Raw genomic sequence first — 16,386 nt, 5'->3', positions numbered from 1 at the left:
CATAACAATGTTTGACCATTTCTGTCCTGGAATGAATTTGGCCATCCAAAGAGAGTTTGTGAAGGTGTCATTATGGGAATGTCGAGGAATATATCCCTGATTAAATCTATGATTTTATTCCAAAATGGCGAATCCTAGAACATTGCCACCATATATGAAAAATTTTACGTTCCTCTGTTTGGCATCACCAACATGCATTGCTTACTTCAGGATAACATACCTGTAAGAACGAGGGGGTTCTTTACCACAACTTACCCGTTTACTAAAAAGATTCATGCCTAATTAATTAATTGTATTTTATTCTTTAAATAGCCACAAATTTGAAAATACGATTGAGAAATGATTAAAAGTGTTGATCAGAGCCTTTAAGATTAGCAAAAGACTATATTGAATCTCCTTTAAGTAGATTTCCTATTGTAATGGATTCCTTTCCTGTAAGATGAAAGAATGTCTTCCCTCCCTGTTTATCTTGAAAATCTGAATAATTCGCTAATGGGTATAAGGGAGAAATACCCGGAAATAGTTGACATTTCTTTTTAAATTGTCTTCATTTTTGAAGGGTATTGGTAATCAACGGATGGGGAGCTTCAAATAATAAAGGGACCAGACATGTCTGCCAAGGCAGTGTTTGAAGGGTAACATTTACAAAGCTCTGCTCCAGAGCAAACCAAGACTTAAATAATGTAGGAATTGTCCACTCCTGCAACCTTGTAAAGAGACTAGCAGTATAATTTTACATTCTTGGTAGCATTTCTTTTACATTAATTCCCATGAATGTAATCATGTGGGTTTCAAATGCCAATAAACTGAATATTTTGTCATCATTTATATTAGCCATTTTTGTCACACCTATGCACATGAGAAAAATCGCAATTTTGCTAGTTTACTAAAATATTAAACTCCATTTGAAACATTATGAGATAAAGAGCACCATATAGTTTCTGAAACGATTTACCATTTCTGTAAAGAATAAACACGTACACAATTCTAATTACATTTTTATAGCATTCTTTTTTTAAATATCCCTGAACAGCAAACTTTGTAAATAAAATGTCTGTGTTATCTCATGCTTATCTACTAGCCAGCCATCTCATGTTTCAAATAAGTCTCACACTAATTCTTAGCAAACAAAAAAGTAGTGTTGGTGTCATTGGTAAAATCTATTTGGCTTACTAGAATTTTCAAAAACCTATAATTCAAAAAAACACTCACCAGTAAAAAGAGGACTTTATCAAGGTCTTTGTTTTGCACTGAAATCCCTGAACTAGAACATCAAGTCTAAACTACAGTATATAAATATACAATTTAATACGGTTCCCTTAAGGACATAAGCATTAGAATGTCTTAACATATTTTTCCTGTTTTTCTAAGTTTATAAATAATATGTGTTTAGTTTTTTTAATATTGAACAATATGAGCTTTCACTCACTTCCATCTCAACCCTGAAAAATAACCATTCCAAAAAGATTGCTCAATATTTGATAACTTACCTTGTATCCGACATATAGAAGAATGATGTCATTAGAACAAGGAGTGGAAGCCTTGAAACACGCATCCTTTTTTCATGTGCAAAATAGAAATAGAGAAATAATAGAGTTATTTTTTATGACTCCTGGAAAAACTAGTTACTGGAATAATGCAATGCTGCCTTGTAAGCTCTGTTGATGAGTCGGGCTCTTGCGAATTTGAAACTATTGTCAAGGCACCTTATATACAGTTCTCCACAAAGATATGGAGACAGCCCCTTTGTGTTCTTGATACTGTTGCGTTAACATTACTTGCAATTTGAGATGGGACCATTTATCATTTCATTACATCACAACTCATATTATATGAAGTCAGTAACACATTGAAGCAAATATACATTTTGCCTATATTTAATGACACAGGGAAAAGAAAGTAGAGATGTACATTTTGTAAACAGATATATTTGTTACAGAATGTATTACCTATCGTATAAAGTATATTGTACTATTTATAAGTTATGGAGCATTGCAACGAATTGACAAAGCTTTTACTGGAAATGCATAATCATGACAAACGTTCACACAAAAAAATATATACTTTTTCATTAGGGCATACAGACTATAAACAAGTTCAAACCCCACACTGAGCTTGTATGTTTACATCCAGCTTGTAGTTATTGTGTACGGGTCAAAAAGACAGTGAGAATATACATGATACCAGAAAATAGTTAAATTTTTTTTTTTTTTACATCATAGGGAACTTAGTGGAGTATATAATCTATTGTTTTGTTAAAACAAACAGTGTCTCATCATGGCACCTTCCCACAATAAATATTTTATTTCAGGAAAAAAAAAAAAATTAGGGTTATTTGTTGTTTAACTGATGTTCCCAAGACTATGGGAAGGAAAATAATTCTGGTTTAAGAGACTAAGGGTTTATTTAATAAAGATTACATTTTGTCCAAATATACAAACTCTGGTGAAAATGGCAGAATTCTGACCAAAATGGCAATTCTCATATTTACTAAAATCAATTCTGGTCAGAATATGGTCAATCTGATGTACGTAGTGTCTGGTTTAAAATCAGAACTTTTCATATATATATATACTACATAGACAGTACAGGATTCTTAATATTTACCAGCATAGATTTTAACCCCTTAAGGACCAGACTTTTTTTGCGATGTTGTACATTTGCGACCAGGCATCTTTTTGACACTTTTGTGGTGTTTGTGTTTAGCTGTAATTTTCCGCTCTCTCATTTACTGTTCCCATACAAATTATATATTATTTTTTTCAGGACAAAAGGGGCTTTCTTTACATACCATTATTTATATAATCTCATGTAATTTAATTTTTAAAAAAAATGAAAAAATATGATGAAACATTGAAAAAAAATACACGTTTTTTGAATTTTATGTGAAAAATCTTTTACTCATCTACAAAAGCGAATGAAAAAAACTGCTAAATAGATTCAAAATGTTGTCCTGAGTTCAAAAATACCCAGTGTTTACATGCTTTTTGCTATTTTTTGCATGTTATAGGGCTATAAGTACAAGTAGGATATTGCGGTTTCAAAACATACATTTTTAAAATGTATCAATAGTGACATTGTAACACTATTATCTGTCATAAATTGCTAAATAACACCCCACATGTACATATTTTTTTAAAAGTAGACAACCCAGGGTATTCAATATGGGGTATGTCCAGACTTTTTTAGTAGCCACTTAGTCGCAAACACTGGCCAAAGTTAGCGTTCATATTTGTTTGTGTGTGAAAAAAGTAAAAAACTAAATTGAACGCTAATTTTGGCCAGTGTTTGTGACTAAGTGGTTACTAAAAAAGACTGGACATACCCCATTTGCAATACCTTGGGTTGTCTTCTTTTGCAAATGGTATGCAATCATGGGGGTAATTCTCATTCCGGGGCTACAATACGCTCTCAAAGGCAACGTAACCAACCTGGCCATTTTCAATGTAAAAATATTTGACCCATATATTTGACCCTGTAACTTTCAAAAACGCTATAAAACCTGTACATGGGGGGTACTGTTATACTCAGGAGACTTTGCTGAACACAAATATTAGTGTTTCAAAACTGGAAAATGTATCACAACAATTATATCATCAGTAAACGTGCGGTTTGTGTGTGAAAAATGCAAAAAAAGTCACTTTCACTGACAATATCATCGCTGTGATATGTTTTACTGTTTTGAATCACTAATATTTATGTTCAGCGAAGTCTCCCGAGTAAAACAGTACCCCCCATGTACAGATTTTAGGGTGTCGTAGAACGTTACAGGGTAAAATACAGTGATAGCAAATTAAATTCTCTGGACTTTCGGCCTGGGTTGGCAGGCAGGTCCCTTAAATTGCAATCAATAAAATAACTTAATTATGTAAAAATATTACATAAATACGCACGTAGAATTTAAATATATATGCATATTTATATATTTGAAGTCTACGTGTATATTTATAGAATTATTTATGTAATTTTGTATATGGACATATGAATAGTTCGCATTCTTTTTATTTATTTATATATACATAGATATATATACAATTTCATTCTAAGTGTATTTTGATATAAATATATATATATATATTAATATCAAAATACAGTTAGAATAAAATTTCGTATAGATATATAATGTTTTTTTAATTTTTATTATTATTTTTAATTTTTTTTATTTAATTTAAATTACTTATTATTCGTATTTTATAATAATATATATATACAATATATATAGTTATTATATATATTATATATATACGTGTGTAAATTAATTATAAGTGTATTTTTATATTAATATATGTACATATTAATATAAAAATACACTTAGCATGACATTATATATATGATATATAGACATATATTATATAGGTATAATATATGTCTATATATCATATATATACACATATATAATAATATTTTTTTTTATTAACTTTCACTTTAAATTTTTTTATGATTTTACAGCAGCAGGGAGACTGCCTGTCAGCGCAGACAGTCCCCCTGCAGGCAGACACATGGACACCTATTGTGACCATGTGGTCGCCCTGTTGGGCGATCACATGGCCACAGGGGTCCTAAACCGCTATGGGGAGACTGTCTGGGCTGCAGGCAGTCTCCCCACACCGGGAGCACCGCCGATCGCCGCTGGGGGAACGACGGCGATCGGGTAAGTACATTGGACGGTTAGGACGGTTCAGGACCGTCACCGGCCGGCAACGCAAAAATGCCGATGACGGTCCTGAACCGTCCTCTGTCCTTAAGGGGTTAAACAAAATTTGGACCACATGCATCCAACAGGATGCACAATCCAAAATTATCATTCAAATGCATTTTACAAGTGAACAACAATTTTAAGCACTGGCAACTCAAGCAGCTGATGTGCAAAAAAAAAAAAATAGTGTGAAAATCCCACAAGACATAAATATATATATAGCTCCTGTTTGAGCCTATCTACAATACCATACAACAAGAAACTAAATTGCTTTAAGCACATACATTTTGAGCCAGCAGACAGACCCTTGTTCAACGATTCACCATTCAACAAGAACTATCTTTTATGAATTTAAAATAATTTATTATTCATTTATTAAGTATTAAAAATTGTATAATCTATAAGTATTATAAGTATATCGTTGTTTTGGCACAACCTACCTCTCTCCTCGTTTATCTGCTATATGCTGTTGGATTGTTAGGGTAACCTTCTAGCAGGTTTCCTGCAACCTTTTGAGTTAGCGCTGTATCTAAATCCTTTTTTTGCTTTCTAAATAGTAAAAAAACCTTTAGTGGAGCAAGGATTAACCTTGTGGTTGGTCAATATGATCCCTATATTACTAAAATGGAGCTTTAATGCCTCCATATAACACTACATGCTGTACTGCTATTGCAGCCCAGTCGCTAAGAAAGGGAGACTTGTCACTGGTCCATTCCATGCAGCCACCTGTGAGCCTTCAGTGGGATGCACAATTTAAAATGGAGGTGGACAGGTCACTGTTTACCCTCCTGTCACTAATGATTATTGGTGGAGGCCTTATAATAAAACTTTAGCAAGTTCCAATACCCTACCCATGAGCAGTGAGTGGGGACCATTAATGTAATAACTTGGGTGGAGACATCCTACTATTCCCACAGCTTCTACTCATGGGTGAAAGGTGAGAACTGCTGATAATTGCTATTGTACAACCCACCATCCCTATCCATGAGGTATAGCCGATACCCCTCTAGGCACCGAGAGGAAGTGGTCCACTTCTGGAATAAACTTAAAACTTAGGGGCAGCAAAAAAACAAGGTGCAAGAGAGTACGGAGAACAGACAACAGATCAAATATACTGCCCTTTGGTGGGTCTCTGCTCAGATCTCAAGCTGGTTTTAGCTCATCTTGTGCCATTGCAAAAGAACCAGTGCATTTGCATATTAGACTGATTCTACCGAAAAGGGCAGAACAAATCTCAGTACTCTCTTGCACCTTGTTTGTTTACTCTCCCTAACTCTTAAGGGTATTCCAGATGTGGATTCCTTGCTCATGGTGCCTAGAGGGGTACCTCACTGATGATGCCTAACAAGGTTGAAACGATTGCCTGAGTTTGCTGTATCCCTTGTGCAGAGAGAGCCGGCCTGCATTTTGGATCTGTTCTGAATAGTCAGGAGACAAGCCAAGTAAGGGGAACCAGAAGACAGAATAACGAGAAACAAGCTGAGGTCAAAGGGTAGGAGAAAGTCACAAAGTCGGATAAACAAGCCAGAGAGTACGTAACCAGAACACAAGTTCAGTAGCAATACTAGCGAGCAAAGACCACAACAGGGCAGAGGAACAGGAAAGGTAAGTATTTAAATCCATAGGTTAATTCTGATTGGATAATTTCCAATCAGAATTAACAATCACAGGTGGGAGATATCTAGACCTCCCACTGTGAGTGAGGCACTGTGCCTTTAACGCCGGGTCAGGTGGCTGACCCCGGCGTTTATTAAAATGGGCGGGCTCCCAGCGTGCAGCGTCATGTATGCTGCCGCTGGGGGACGTAGAGGGAGACGCGGGCGGCATCCATGGCTGGGAGGATGCCGCCCGCCGAGCGCACACCAGGAAGGGGACCGCGGACGGCTGGAGGGTGAGTGCCGCGAGCGGACTGCAGCCTCCCCTCGCAGCCGCCCACGGGATCCTGACACTTGGTAATTGCCTTTGGGGTCAAAGGCCGGTTACAGCCAATCAAATCTACAGGAGCGGTATTTAGGCCCAGTTCTCCTCTTGCTCAGTGCCCTGTCATGGTTTCATGTGTATGGTTATCTGAGAGTGCATTCCTGATATTGATTTTCTGGTATTTGACTTTGGCTTTGTTTTGACTTTCCTGATATCTGGTATCTTAGACTTTTGGCTTTCCCTGATCTTTGTGTCTGATTCTGTGTCTCTGACCTTGGCTAGTATTTTGACTATTCTTGGATACGTTAAGTCCGGCCATTCTAAGGTCCGGTTATACGTTATCCTTAGTCCTAGGTGTGACACAGTACTGCGTGCTGGATCAACTTGTAATCCTGACAAGACTTTAGAATAGTTGTTTATGTCTTTCAATAGTTCTGAGACTGAGATGTTTGATTCTTGTAATGTTAGTAGGATATCATCTGCGTAAATATTTAATTTGATTTGTCCTAGCAAATTCGTGAATCCTTTAATTTTTTTGTTATGTCTTATTAAAATTGCTAGGGGTTCTAATACCATTATATACAGTAAAGGGGAAAGTGGGCACCCTTGTCTAGTCCCATTTTTGATATTGAAGTTTTGTGATGTGAATCCTGAGCCTGTTACCTTAGATGATGGAGAGCTGTAGAGAGCAGACTTGGCTTGTGAAATTGATCCAGTGATTCCGAACTGGTTTAAAGTGGCAAACATGAAACTCCATCAAACCCTGTTTAACGCTTTCTCTGCGTCTATTGACAGAAACATTAGAGGGGTTCCATTGTTCTCTGTTTCTTCTAATATGTTTATTTTTTTTCTGAGATTGTTAATTGGGGACCTCCCTGGTATGAATCCAACTTGGTCATTATTGATTAATTGTGGTATTACTATTTTTAGTCTGTATATATGTTATATATAATTTAAAGAGAGGCGGTAATCCTTTTTTTATTTTCGATGGCTGCCATTTTTATCAAATGGCCTCTAACTACACTTTTATAAGCGCACCAGACCATAATGATCCAGTGTGCCTTTGTTTTTATTTTCTAAAACGAAGAGATTTGTTATTTTTTTTATTTTTTTTCCATCTTCATTTTTTTGTGTAATATAAAATCTTTTATGCATGAATCTTTACGAAAATGATTGAAATTATTTTTGTATTTCAACATGATAGGGCTATGGTCTGACCATGCTATATCCTGTATCTCTATATTTTTTGACAAGATATAACATGGTCCCATTTCCCAAGATGAGATCTATTCTGGAGTATGAGTTGAATGCTCTAGAATAATGTGTAATCTAAATCGGCAGAATGGAATTTTCTCCATATATCTCTTAGATTATGATTGTTCAGTAAGTTGTGCAGTCTGTTCTCACCTGTGCAAGAGTTTTTAACTCTTTTTTATTATTTTTTATACAAATATAACAGTTTTACACTATAAAGTTTTTTGTATCTTTTTAAGGTACACATACACATATGCACCAGCTGAATATTGGATACAAAGTTGCGGTACTAATATTATACTGTCTCCTTACTAAAGGCTGTTGCTAGCACAATTATATGCTTGCTTTTTATGTGTGTCAATATCTATTTTTATGTTTGGACACAGATCTTTTACATTAGTTATATGAATAGAATTTTATAGAAGCCTGACAATTCTTTTAAAAGGGATTTATCTGCTAAGCGCTTACCTTTTTTATGATTATATGAATGCCTGTGTCTCCATGTTTCTTTGTTTTCTATTTTTTAAAGAAAAGGGAAAATATGATCCTTTTCAAAAACTTTTGTGCAGGAAGTACATATTGCTGCCCAACCCTGGTTTTCAAAGTAACCAAGAGCATCACTTTTCACTCCCTGCACAGCAGTATTTAGAACAGTTTTTAAAGAAAAGGAACAATACAAACCTTTAGCAAACTGATGTGCAGGGTGTGTCATGCCAATGCAGTGGCTTTCAATGTCAGGAAAGGCAGCGCTTCATGCACAACAGCATAAAACATTTATTTAAAAAAAAATCTTTGAGCAAAGTTTTGCACAGTACATATAATGTATTACTACAGCGAGAGTGGTTTTTAGAGTCACTAAGGGCAGCACATATTACAATTTGCACAACTGCAAAATATGCAAACAAATATCTACCACACACTGCCTTCATTTGGTATCCTTGAATGGGAAATCTAACATAAGAAACCAAATTAGGCAGCTGTCTATTAAACAGTGCACTAATTTGGTATCCGAAGTTGTGGAACCACACTTTAGGGTACCAAATACGGGGACTATTTGCTAAACAGTGCCATAATCTGGTAAATTAAGGGAGTATATAACTATACAAAAAAAGTGGAGAACACCCAGAATACGTAGAATATTTTAAATTGAAACAACCTGAAATCAAGTCGAATATCCGTGGATATAATCTGTGTAAAAATCAGATAGCTACCATAGCGTAAAATAGTATGAAACAAATTATATGTATAAATATAAATGTAGATACACTCACAAACGAAGGTGAGATCGGGCTTGTCACCCTCTCAGGGTAGTATGATGAATATGAGCTGGCATATCTCCAGTAAAATATGTAAAAATAAAGGAAATCAAATATAGTGAAGTTTGTTAGTATAATAAACAGTTACATTTATTGGTTGCACTTACACATAGAAGGCATAAAATTGGCATGTCTCCATATATTTATGGAACTCCTGGGAAATGGTGTTGAATTCCTGGCAGTTAGGATCCAAGAGCAATAATATAGAGGCAGCCAAAGGACCAAAATACAATAAAATACAAATAAAATTATAAAATAAAATATATAGGAGATACATCCAACGCGTTTCGTCCGGTAGAGTGCTGGACTTCTTCAGGGATACCTCCATGTTCATCCTCACTGGTATAAATACCGTCGCTAATCTCCATAAATCCGGAACACTTGGCGTCTGGCGTGCGTGTATGTATATGTAATAATATATATCAGTTTCCTAAAACTGTGTATACTTAATTGGTAAAATATTATCATGGATCAGTCATATAGAATACGGAAATCAGGAAATGGACAATAATATCCTAGACATGAGTGTTGAATTGTTTCTAGAGAATGGAAGAAGTTTACGTTTCTTCTAGATGTTTTATGATATGGAATCCTTTGGAAAACAATTATTATTCTAAGGAACAAAGTATTTTCAAGTTCTAAATGAGAACAGTGTTGTTGAGAATGTGACACTGTTGAAACACACCTTGCTAACATTTGTTCCCCAAAAGAAAGAAAATATACATTTGTTAGTCATTATTATATAAACTCTTCCTATTGTTGAAGGTGTGACTTATCTCCATATCCAGTTACTTTTTGTTTCCAATTTTAGGTACAGGGAAGGATCAAATGGTTTCAGTGTAATTTGAACATTCTCTGGATAGTTGTTCTGTAGAGAATGAGAGGTGTTTCTCACAGTAGTTAATATGTAACGTGTATAAAGTTACGCATTTATTATCTGTTATATTTTAGTTTTATGAAGTAAGGAAGAATGGAATACTATTTCATAATTGGAAGTATGATATGGGAGTATGCAATACAATTCAGCATTGGAAGTTTTCAGGAAATATATCAATAAAAAGTATATGTCTGGCTTTGATCCTTATTTTCAATGTTATATGATTGACATGTTTTTGTATGACACACAAGGTTGTGTTTAAAGAATACCTAATGTAGCATTTATATCCTTTAAGAATTAAAATCACTACCCTACATCAACCAAAACTACAATACAAGACACTGCTTTTTAAAGGTGCTTTTGCATATGTGTTCTCTACCAGGGAGAGTAACTCTTTTTCGGGAGTTAAATCAAAATTATTTGGGTAAGGTTTATAGTGAAAGGATAATTAGTTTAACCCCTTAAGGACACATGACATATGTGACATGTCATGATTCCCTTTTATTCCAGAAGTTTGGTCCTTAAGGGGTTAAATAACAAAGTTGCTAGTAAAACACGCTCTGTTGCTAACAGCTTAATCCTAATTGGCTTCAACATAGCTTTTCTGTAGCAATTGCTTACCGTCTAGTGTATTGTATCCCCCGTTTAGTCTCTATTACACTCCCTTGTATGTCTCATATAACCCTCTTATTTCCCACAGCCCTTTTCTGTGTGTCTTTCCCCTCAGACCTTTTTGTCACCCCCACCCACCAGGACCCTTTGTGTGTCTTTTTCCTCCCAAGCTATACAGACATAGACATATAGCAACACACACAACCATATAAGCACACAGTCACATAAATATGCAGGTACACAATCAAACACAGTCATAAAAACACAGACATACAGACACACAAAGACACTGTCATATAGAAAAATACAGACACAGTTATACAGAGATTTACAGGGAGTGCAGAATTATTAGGCAAATGAGTATTTTGACCACATCATCCTCTTTATGCATGTTGTCTTACTCCAAGCTGTATAGGCTCGAAAGCCTACTACCAATTAAGCATATTACCAAAAACAACAATGAAAACCTTAAGTTTTCTATGAGTGTAGCGCTAGGTATAATTGGAAATATAAAAGTGAAGAGTGCTTAGATTGCACTTACCCTCTTTTTCACACTTGTATATATGAAAAGAAAAAAGAGAGAAAATATACAAATAATTGTGCAGTGTATTAAAGTGGGTTAAATTAAATAGTGAATTATCTGGATATAGAATCGAATCCACTCACATTTTTTAGAGCCTTTTGCAGATATAAGGCTCTAAACTTCCTAGTGTCTGTGTCTTTTTGGGTAGACCACGCGACCCTTCTCTCGCGATATGCGTATGTGTATTTTCCTCCGTGTTGGGTAAAAAAAGACACAGGTAATCCAATATGAGCGTAGTATTTCAGATACTATAAATGTCAATGTGAATAAAATATAGTATTGCTCACCTTCTTTAGAGCCCTTGGTAACCGGCTCTAAGTATATTGGCCTAGTGTCAATTTGTGGGGTGACACTACCCCTTTCTGGAATCACTTCAACAGGATGCAGCAAAGTTGGTTTGAGTATAAAATGTATGTTTATTATAAAAGAGAATTTTTAAAAATTTGTATACAGTATACTAGAAAATAAAAAATTAAAATGCCATATGGATTGTACAAATATAAATATAAGTTCTTGCCAAAACGCGTTTCACCGTTACACGGCTTCCTCAGTCGGCTCCTGCGTATATAATTGACACTAGGCCAATATACTTAGAGCCGGTTACCAAGGGCTCTAAAGAAGGTGAGCAATACTATATTTTATTCACATTGACATTTATAGTATCAGAAATACTACGCTCAGATTGGATTACCTGTGTCTTTTTTTACCCAACACGGAGGAAAATACACATACGCATATCGCGAGAGAAGGGTCGTGTGGTCTACCCAAAAAGACACAGACACTAGGAAGTTTAGAGCCTTATATCTGCAAAAGGCTCTAAAAAATGTGAGTGGATTCGATTCTATATCCGGATAATTCACTATTTAATTTAACCCACTTTAATATACTGCACAATTATTTGTATATTTTCTCTCTTTTTTCTTTTCATATATACAAGTGTGAAAAAGAGGGTAAGTGCAATCTAAGCACTCTTCACTTTTATATTTCCAATTATACCTAGCGCTACACTCATAGAAAACTTAAGGTTTTCATTGTTGTTTTTGGTGATCTTTTATGTGTGGTGGGTTCATAGGAGTGCCCACAGAGTGTTTTAGCGGGTTTTTTTCGATATAAATATACACGAATATATAAGCGCCATCTATTCCACACCTTTGTGTATTTTGAATTAACCCCTTCAGGACGGAGTCAATAGTACACGTTCTGATCAAAACAAAACGTAAACAAAAACTGGAATTTGCGCTATATGTCTGTTCACCCGTAGTTCCCCTCTTTCATATTAAATGCACCCACACTTATTATATATCATTTTGTTCAGGAGAAACAGGGCTTTCATTTCATATAAAATATTTGTATTTGAAACAATTTATTATGAATAAAATTAAAAAAAACTGTGAGAAATTTGATTTTTTTTTTTAAATTTGTAGTTCCGCCTCACATTTTAGCTGTAAATGTCATAATACTGTTAGGTTTTACGGCAACAAAATGCACATATTTGTAATCAGCGATGTCTCACGAGTACAACAGTACCCCCCATTAACAGGTTTTATGGTGTTTTGGAAAGTTACAGGGTCAAATATAGAACGTTCCATTTTCAAATTGAAATTTGCCAGATTAGTAATGTTACCTTTGAGACGGTGTGGTAGCCCAGGAATGAGAATTACCCCCATAATGGCATACCATTTGAAAAAGTAGACAACCCAAGGTATTGAACGTGGGGTATGTTTAGTTTTTTTTAGTAGCCACTTAGTCACAAACACTGGCCAAAGTTAGCGTTCATATTTGTTTTTGTGTGAAAAAAGCAAAAAACTAATATTTGGCCAGTGTTTGTGACTAAGTGGCTACTAAAAATGACTGGACATACCCCATTTGCAATACCTTGGGTTGTCTACTTTTGCAAATGGTATGCCATCATGGGGGTAATTCTTATTCCTGGGCTACCATACGGTCTCAAAGGCAACATAACTAATCTGGCAAATTTCAATGTCAAAAAAATGAAATGCAAGCCTTATATGTGACTCTCTAACTTTCCAAAACACCATAAAACCTGTACATGTGGGGTACTGTTATTCTCGGGAGATTTCACTAAACACAAATATTAGTGTTTTAAAACAGTAAAACATATTACAACAATAATATAGTCCATAAAAGTGCAGTTTGTTTGTAAAAAATGCAAAAAACGTCACTTTTACTTAAAATATCATCGTTGTAATACAATTTACCAGTTTTAAACACTAATATTTGAGTTCAGCGAAGTCTCCCGAGTAAAACAGTACCCCCTATGTACAGGTTTTATGGTGTCTTGGAGAGTTACAGGGTCTAATATAGTGCATGCAAATTAAATTCTCTGCACTTTCTCCCTGTGTTGTCAGGCATGTCAATCAAATTTTAATTAATCAAATGACATAATTATGTTAAAAAATTACTTAAATATACACGTAGAATTTTAATATATATGCATTTATAGGTATATAAATTCTACGTGTATACTAATGTAATCTTTTATGTAATTATATGTATTTATCTCTCTATATATATTTGCGGTTATTTGTATTTTATATATAGATAGATATATATAGAATGTCATTCTAAGTGTATTCTGTTTCCAGTATATATATATTAATAACAAAATACAGTTAGAATGAAATTACATATGAATATATAATTTATTTTATATTTTGTTTCAATATTTTATTTATTTATTTAATTATTTTATTTATTTATTATTGTAATTATGCGTATATATATAATATATATATGTAGATCTATTATATATATAATATATATACATATTATATATATGTAACGTCATTCTAAGTGTATTTTAATATTAATATATATACTAATATTAATATTAAAATACATTACGTATGACGTTACATATATATAATATGTATATATATTATATATATAATATATATACATATTATATATATATAAAAAGGCATTTAATTTATTTTATAACATTTTTATATTTATTTTTTTACACTACCTACCAGCAGGGGGACTGTCTAATATTTTAAACAGTCCCCCTGCTGGCAGATCCATAGCCAGCTATAGGGGGCCATGTGATCGCTCTTTGAGAGCGATCACATGGCCCCCGGGGGCCTCATTTGCCGGAGGGGGGCTGCCTGGGCTCTCAGACAGCCCCCCAGAAGAGGATCGCGGCGGAGGTGAGTACACCTCTGCTCCTGGGGCTGCAAGCCGTTACGGCGTTCTATGCCGCCGCAACGGCTTTAAAGCCCTTTAAAGCCGCGACGGCATAGAACGCCGTAACGGCGTTAAGGGGTTAAGCATATTAGGTGATGTGCATCTCTGTAAGGAGAAGGGGTGTGGTCTAATGACATCAACACCCTATACCAGGTGTGCATAATTATTAGGCAACTTCCTTTCCTTTTGCAAAATGGGTCAAAAGAAGGACTTGACAGGCTCAGAAAAGTCAAAAATAGTGAGATATCTTGCAGAGGGATGCAGCACTCTTAAAATTGCAAAGCTTCTGAAGCGTGATCATCGAACAATCAAGCGTTTCATTCAAAATAGTCAACAGGGTCGCAAGAAGCGTGTGGAAAAACCAAGGCGCAAAATAACTGCCCATGAACTGAGAAAAGTCAAGCGTGCAGCTGCCAAGATGCCACTTGACACCAGTTTGGCCATATTTCAGAGCTGCAACCTCACTGGAGTGCCCAAAAGCACAAGGTGTGCAATACTCAGAGACATGGCCAAGGTAAGAAAGGCTGAAAGACGACCACCACTGAACAAGACACACAAGCTGAAACGTCAAGACTGGGCCAAGAAATATCTCAAGACTGATTTTTCTAAGGTTTTATGGACTGATGAAATGAGAGTGAATCTTGATGGGCCAGATGGATGGGCCCGTGGCTGGATTGGTAAAGGGCAGAGAGCTCCAGTCTGACTCAGACGCCAGCAAGGTGGAGTACTGGTTTGGGCTGGTATCATCAAAGATGAGCTTGTGGGGCCTTTTCGGGTTGAGGATGGAGTCAAGCTCAACTCCCAGTTCTACTGCCAGTTTCTGGAAGACACCTTCTTCAAGCAGTGGTACAGGAAGAAGTCTGCATCCTTCAAGAAAAACATGATTTTCATGCAGGGCAATGCTCCATCACACGCATCCAAGTACTCCACAGCGTGGCTGGCAAGAAAGGGTATAAAAGAAGAAAATCTAATGACATGGCCTCCTTGTTCACCTGATCTGAACCCCATTGAGAACCTGTGGTCCATCATCAAATGTGAGATTTACAAGGAGGGAAAACAGTACACCTCTCTGAACAGTGTCTGGGAGGCTGTGGTTGCTTCTGCACGCAATGTTGATGGTGAACAGATCAAAACACAGACAGAATCCATGGATGGTAGGCTTTTGAGTGTCCTTGCAAAGAAAGGTGGCTATATTGGTCACTGATTTGTTTTTGTTATGTTTTTGAATGTCAGAAATGTATATTTGTGAATGTTGAGATGTTATATTGGTTTCACTGGTAAAAATAAATAATTAAAATGGGTATATATTTGTTTTTTGTTAAGTTGCCTATTAATTATGCACAGTAATAGTCACCTGCACACACAGATATCCCCCTAAAATAGCTAAAACTAAAAACAAACTAAAAACTACTTCCAAAAATATTCAGGGGCTGTAGTGGGAGAGGACAGGGGCTGTAGTGGGGAAGGGCAAGGGCTGTAGTGGGGGGGACAATGACTGTAGTTGAAGGTTAGGGGCTCTAATTGGGGAATAGTGGCTGAAGTAGGTTGATGGTAGTAAGGGGCTGTGTGTTGAGGAATAATTGCTGTAGTGGAAGGCATGTGTAGTAGGGGCTGTAAAGGGAGGGACAGGGCTTGTAGAAAGGGGAGAAGCAGACCTGGTGGGTCAGAATAAATTGGGCGCCCCCTAGTGGAGATCCATGCATATGTACAGAGGGTAAAACATAACCTTTAATGAATGCTGTATAAAAGGGTATAATACCTATAGTAGGATCGCAAATAAGCGATAAACAAAAAAGAAAAAACAAAACAAATATATGGGAGGTTATAAATGAGAGAACACGTTGGATGGGGTGAAGTGTCCTAAAATAAGTTCCCTGGAGGATACTTCAATCGTCCCCCCAATGTGTAAAAATAGCTCTCA

General features: G+C 35.7%; 1 protein-coding gene across 1 annotated transcript in view; it reads right to left on the bottom strand.

The window, feature by feature from the left end:
* LOC134586250 (CD109 antigen-like) overlaps positions 1-1,654 on the bottom strand; it is a 128,586-nt gene extending 126,932 nt beyond the window's left edge. Inside the window, exon 1 of the mRNA XM_063441743.1 lies at positions 1,491-1,654. Coding sequence (XP_063297813.1) covers positions 1,491-1,555 — 65 coding nt within the window. The 5' untranslated portion in view covers positions 1,556-1,654. The remainder of the gene's footprint in view (positions 1-1,490) is intronic.
* Positions 1,655-16,386: the final 14,732 nt, after the last annotated feature.

Source organism: Pelobates fuscus, chromosome 2, assembly GCF_036172605.1.
Source record: "Pelobates fuscus isolate aPelFus1 chromosome 2, aPelFus1.pri, whole genome shotgun sequence".
In the NCBI taxonomy this organism is placed as follows: domain Eukaryota; kingdom Metazoa; phylum Chordata; class Amphibia; order Anura; family Pelobatidae; genus Pelobates; species Pelobates fuscus.
This window is presented reverse-complemented; position numbering and strand designations above follow the sequence as displayed.